Source organism: Lygodium microphyllum, chromosome 7, assembly GCF_053477565.2.
Source record: "Lygodium microphyllum isolate KBCC chromosome 7, Lygodium_microphyllum_v1.1.10, whole genome shotgun sequence".
NCBI lineage: Eukaryota > Viridiplantae > Streptophyta > Polypodiopsida > Schizaeales > Lygodiaceae > Lygodium > Lygodium microphyllum.
In genome coordinates this window covers 164,231,024-164,237,023 of record NC_141141.1, presented here as the reverse complement: position 1 = coordinate 164,237,023, position 6,000 = coordinate 164,231,024, and the positions used below count along the sequence as shown (strand labels likewise).

The following is a 6,000-nucleotide window of genomic DNA, read 5'->3' as shown; positions in this document are numbered from 1 at the left end:
AAATGAATAATAAATTTAATAATTAAACATATCCATGCAATGTATACATGCCCTAAAACCACACACAAATGCACATTGATTATAAAAATATATAAATAATATATGCGCACACACATATACGTGAAACACACACATATATGTATGCATACCTGTTCACACACATGTAAAAATGTATAAGAGAGAATATACACACACACACACACACACACACACACACACACACACACACACACACACACACACACACACACATGTGTGTGTGTGAGAGAGAGAGAGAGAGAGAGAGAGAGAGAGAGAGAGAGAGAGAGAGAGAGAGAGAGAGACACACACACACACACACACACACATACACACATGTGCACACATTGAGCATAGGAAAAATAAGAAGAGGCAAAAAGAAAAAAATGTGTGTATATGTATGCATTAAAATAATGTGTACGTATGCATATACATACACACATGCTTATACACACATAAACATATATGAAAGAAAAGATGGAGAGAGAGAGAGTGTGTGTGCATGCATCATTTATTCATTTTAAAATTGAGATTATGTTTCTCACTTATATCAACCTCCTTTGATCCCCCTTGTCACATGAAACATACGAGGCGCTCCGCGCCTAGACTGGCCCCGGCGCAAAGCGCTGGGCCGGGCGCCATTTTTGCGGGGGGCGGGTGCTGGACGCGTGGCACCCGCCCTCGCGTTCTCTTTCTTTTTTGTGGGGGAGGTGGGGGGCTGCCACGTGGCACCTGCCCCCCACCTCTCCTTAAGTAATAGTATAGATTTTCGAAGAGAATCCAGGTGCACTCTGCGCCTAGTACTACACTAGTAGGACATAGTATTATTAGAGAACACACTTGAATATAAACCGAGAAACGAGAAGAAATACCGAGAGAGAGATGCTTGAATTGGATTACCTTCTGCGGGAGAGGTCGGAGCAATGATGAGCTGGTAGGAGGAAGAAGACGCTCGGGGAACAGCAGCCTGGAGCAATCGATGGCGACGGGTTTGATACATTTTCGCTTGCATTCTATGATATATACAGTTGTGTCTCACATGTTTTTCCCTGTTAGATGTGGGCAATGAATTATGCTGTTCTTGCAAGAACCTCGGTACAAACGTTTCTGAATCTTAATCATTTGAATATCGTACTTACGTATTGTTTTCCTTCTCGCTGTATTTGTAGTGGTAGGAGAGTGGAGGCTCACCTGATCTACAAATTTTCCGTTTGCAGCACGTATGCTTCCTTTTCAGGAATTGTAGTGCAGAATGCTACTTGTACTCATACTTGTTTGTGGAAATGGTTAAGAAAATCTGAACGGTTTATGCTGCGTCACTGATGGTTTTGTTTATCGTGTGGCTAGCTGAGCAGAATGAACACTACAATCTAGAATCTGAGTCCAAATGGAGGCGTCAATAAGAAACACATCTAGTTTGGTGCTTAGGCTTCAGCTAAATGAAACTCTTAAAGACCTTGGCATCTTCTGTTTAATGTACATGCTTGCTTCTCTAGATTGTAAAGCTTTTGGTCAGATGGATTCAGAGCGGGCTTTCATCTCTGCAGGTTGGTCTGGTTCTGCGTTGTTAGGAGTAAAGGGATCATTATTAGGGGCTCAAGGTTGTCCTTTAGTGGAAAGCACAGACATGCATACGGTGAGTTCTTCCCTCATCTTGATATTTCTTTGCTGCGCCTTTAAGTTAACTTCTCAGTCTAGACTGGAGAATGATTCATGCCATTGTTGCTACTTTCAGATTTCTTCTCCAATGTATGTGAGGTTTTCGATGGGAGGCAAGCATCTGACGGGCTTTGTCTTGCATAATCCAAAATGTATGTTTCAATACTTATTAGAAAGATTCAAAGTTCCCTATGTAGTGGTCTTTTTGAAAACTATGTCATTCTGACCCTTAAGCTGTTTGGACATTCCACTTGCTGTGATCAATCCTGCTATTCAGGATTTTGCAAAAACCTAAGAACAAAAGCAGTGGGATAAATTACCGATAGGAGTGTAATGCTTGCTTGTGAACGAGCACCGTTTCGTTATCATATTGAGCAGAAACCTTTAATGATAGGCTCTGTTTATTTTTTATAGGCAAACTATGAAAAAGTGTATTGTATTTGGTATATGCAAGTAAAATGAGATTGTTGCAAGTTGCAAAGCACAGTAGTGCATAGAAAGGTGTAAGCTAATTTTTCCATTCAGAATTTTGAACATAGAAAGAAGCGGTACTAATAAATAACAAAGAGCAGGGCAGGCTTTTTACAGCCATTTAATGTTGCTAGTATGTGGCTTGTGGTCTTTTCCAGGTCAAAACTTACTAGCATCATACGCTAATGCAAAGAAAGGACAACCAGTTTCAGAGACTAATTATATTGTTGAGATGGACAGAAGATCAATGGAGAAATGGTTGGACACAAAGCCATTGGGTTTTGGCCATGGAAAAATGTATGATACCTCTATTGAAGATAAAATTCTTGAAGAAATGGAGCGTGACAAAGCTGCACAAGCCGCTGCTTTGCTGAGGAAAAAGAAGAATGCAGGGACACAGATTGAGATTAAGCAACTTAAAAAAGGTATGGCCAGAATACTTCCTGGTGAATGTGTATTTTGAAGGTTTGAATAGGTTCAACTTCCACCAATTCTGTTGAATGAACTCAAAGGATAATAAAAGCCTATTAAATTATAGTCCTGCAGTTTCATCACCTCCTTGTCTTGTCTGAGGTTCATAGTGACCTCAACACCCGACTTATATCATGCATGTGCACATGCATGTCTGTATGTGAAAACTATTCGGCATTCATGTTGAAGAATTTTATAGGATGGGTTCTGTGACCTTGCAGATTTTAAAGACGAACATGATTGACCCATGTGCATTAAAGAATAATCCCAAAGGAAGAGATGTGAAAGGCTGAGAGCCAAATATAGGAGTATCACTTGCACCATGAACTAGGATTTCGTGATGACAATCATGCTTTCAGTAAGGCTGACTTAGATTCTTTTTGCGTTTATTTTAGCATGGCTTGTGAGACCTTGGTCCATGGGTAGTCCCACCATGAGCTATGTTGACATTAGAAGTTGCATTAAAGTGCATTACAGCTTAGGTTTAGACTTGAAGTTGGTCAAAGTGTCTTTATTGTGTTTCAAAACAGGATGGAGAATCAAAACTTAGATGCTGAATCAAATGTGGGAAATATTAATCTTGGCCATTGTGGTTATAAAACTCAATGTCTCATCAATGTTGGGCTGACATCTGCCAAATGCAGCTATCTACTGCTTGTCCACCTGGTTGAAATTTCAGAAAACTCCAGTCGTTTGCTTGCTTGTCTTGTTCTCCAGCTGCCTTGACTGCCCAAAAACTTAGTTACTTAATACCTCGATTGTGAAGTCATAGCTGTTGCAGTGCTGTTAATGAAAGACACAATCGTTACTGCATCATTCGATGAAGACTTATGTGTTTGTTGCTCAACTGCTGTTAAACACAGCCTTCTATTGCTTGAAACTTGAGAATGCAGCCTCCTGCTGCTTTGATTTGTGGAACTACAGCCTCTTTCTGTTTTGTTACTGAAGATGTCTGATGCAGCGTCACACTGGTTCAGCCTGTGTTTTCCAGGTGCCAGGCAACAGGCTGTTGCAATCTTTTCCATTAGGCGTCTGCTGCATCTGCGTTTTGCTGTCTAGCTGGCCGTTGGCATCATATCACACCTCCCTTGCTGTTGCTTGACAATTCTCTGCTTCAGAGATTAGTTTTGAGCACATCTCCGGTGGTACACTATTGCATTTACTAGATTTCAGCCTCCTGACTTCAATGTTTTTGTTAACCAGCCTGCTGTCCTTTATTATTCAGCACTCTCTCAGCTCCGGTTGGTGGCTACAGCACTTGGGATCTGTCTTTGGTGTTGAGAAACCATTTCTTCAGTTCATCACCTTCAGTTAGGGTTTCGCATTGACAGCCCCAAAAAGGGCTGGCGCCCTCATTTTTGGGCACTTTATTAGTGGTGGGTGCCCACATCACTCGGGCGCGACCCTAGACTGTGCATGCCTATTTATAGGCCACCTCTTTACACATTCTACACACTCATTGTTCACCTCTCTCCTTCTGTCATCGGACACCTTGCCACTGCCCCCACACCCTTTGCAGGAGGACATCGAGGTTTGTGGTTGGTGGCTTCTTCCTCACCATCTCCATCACCTTGCTTGCGTTTTGGAGTCCATCATCTGCTGGCGTCATCCATACACCTTGGCGACAGCTCACACACCCTGGCTTCTTCCTCACCATCTCCATCACCTTGCTGGCGTTTTGGAGTCCATCGTCTGCTGGTGTCATCCATACACCTTGGCGACAGCTCACACACCCTGGCTACCATCCCTATCAGTGGTGTCAGTTTTCCTTCATCATCTGGGCACTCCTTGCTTGCATTTCAGCTTCTAGAGGCCTTCTCCCATTCAGGCATCACTTCTCCACAGCTGGCGTCTTCCCCAATAGGCTCTACACCTTGTGCTCTGGCCCTCCAGCCATCTGGTGTCAGTCATCCTCAGCTGGTGTCATTTTCTCCAGGCTCTGCACAGTGCGTTTGATCATCGTGGTGGCTTCTGCTCTGACTGGCGACATCCTCTACAGTTGGTGTCATCATCTGAGCTGCTGGAGTCTGGGTTTGGCATCCTGGCTCTCACTTCCATCATTTGGCATTTGTGTTTTGCAGCCCAGACTCTCCTCTTGGCATTAGAGGACTCCGCTCTACTCCCTCGATAGCTGGTGATCACTCTCCTCCACTCAGACGGCATCAGAGGACTGCGCTTGCTCCCTTGGCAGCTGTCCTTCACCTTCAGCATATATCTTTGATATCATTATTGCCGGAGGACTGCATTTTGCTCCCTTCACTGTGCAGATTCCCTACAGGTGCTGCTGCCAGCTGTCCTTCACCTTCAGCATATATCTTTGATATCGTTATTGCCGAAGGATTGCGTTTTGCTCCCTTCCCTGTGCAGATTCCCTACAGGTGCTGCTGCCTGATTCAGACCGGACAATGCAATTATCCTTTGAGCTTCGGCTTTACTGTATCAACTTTTCTCATTATAGCATGATTGAGTGCATCATCATCGTGTTCTTCTGAGTTTCTTTTCTTTCTTAGTGTTTGGCGTACACACTTTGTGTTTCACCCTGCAAACCCTACTGTCTCTTTGGTGCGTCATTGTTTTCGACATTTGGTGGATGTCACTCTTAGACACCATTCACTACTGTGCCTTTGAGCATTCTGTACACTCTTCCATTCATTTACAACATTGGTTCATTCACTTCAAAGTCTCTTCTTTCTTTGTTTCTGTTTGTGTTTTCACATTTTGAGTTTTGCGTTTGTTGTGTTATTGTCTGAGCTATTGTGCTTTAGTTGTGTTCGTACATTTTGTGTTTTCTTTGTGCAAATCCTAGCATATCTTCACATGGTATGAGAGTCTATATTATTCTAAAGAGTATCTTGTGGTGTTATAGCTTGGTTTTGTGCAAGATACACTGATGACACGTAGCCATTTCCCAATGTCTCAGACTCCTTCTTGGGATCCTACTCTGGCTTCTCCATCATTGGAGACCCTAAGTATGCATTATGGACTCGGTGAGGAAGACAATGCTTCACCTTGACCTTCACTTTCTTCTATTTTTTTAAGTTTCACGATAAATGAGAAGTTTGAAGAATACATGCGCATCACGTATAGTCCCAATTACATCCTTCCTACTAGCTTTACATCATCTGTTCTAGTTTGTAATGTAGAAAATTTTAGCCTATTTTAGCCTAGGGTATGAGGAGCTAGGGTTTTGTTAACCCTAGTGCAAAGAAAGCCAAAAGAAAATTAAAAAGATGCAGGGCAAATCAGAAAATGATGGCTCGATTGAAGAAATAGGAGGAAAAAAGGCCCAAAGAGTAAGGACAACCTTTAAAGTTTAGGGCAAGTGCAAAAGAGGAAAGGCGCACCCTGAATTTTTGTAAGAGAGCACTAGGCTCCCTCTTG

General features: G+C 42.7%; 1 protein-coding gene across 11 annotated transcripts in view; it reads left to right on the top strand.

Annotated features, from left to right (window-relative positions):
- The first annotated feature begins 816 nt into the window (after positions 1-816).
- LOC148034205 (RNA-binding (RRM/RBD/RNP motifs) family protein) overlaps positions 817-6,000 on the top strand; it is a 33,364-nt gene continuing 28,180 nt past the window's right edge. For 3 of the 11 annotated variants that reach the window (XM_087682206.1, XM_087682207.1, XM_087682202.1), the window contains exons 1-3: positions 817-1,654; positions 1,754-1,829; positions 2,307-2,573. In XM_087682206.1, the coding sequence (XP_087538332.1) occupies positions 1,406-1,654; positions 1,754-1,829; positions 2,307-2,573 (592 nt within the window). In that variant the 5' untranslated portion in view covers positions 817-1,405. The remainder of the gene's footprint in view (positions 1,655-1,753; positions 1,830-2,306; positions 2,574-6,000) is intronic. The other 8 variants (XM_087682204.1, XM_087682205.1, XM_087682211.1 and 5 more) reach the window with 8 other exon arrangements.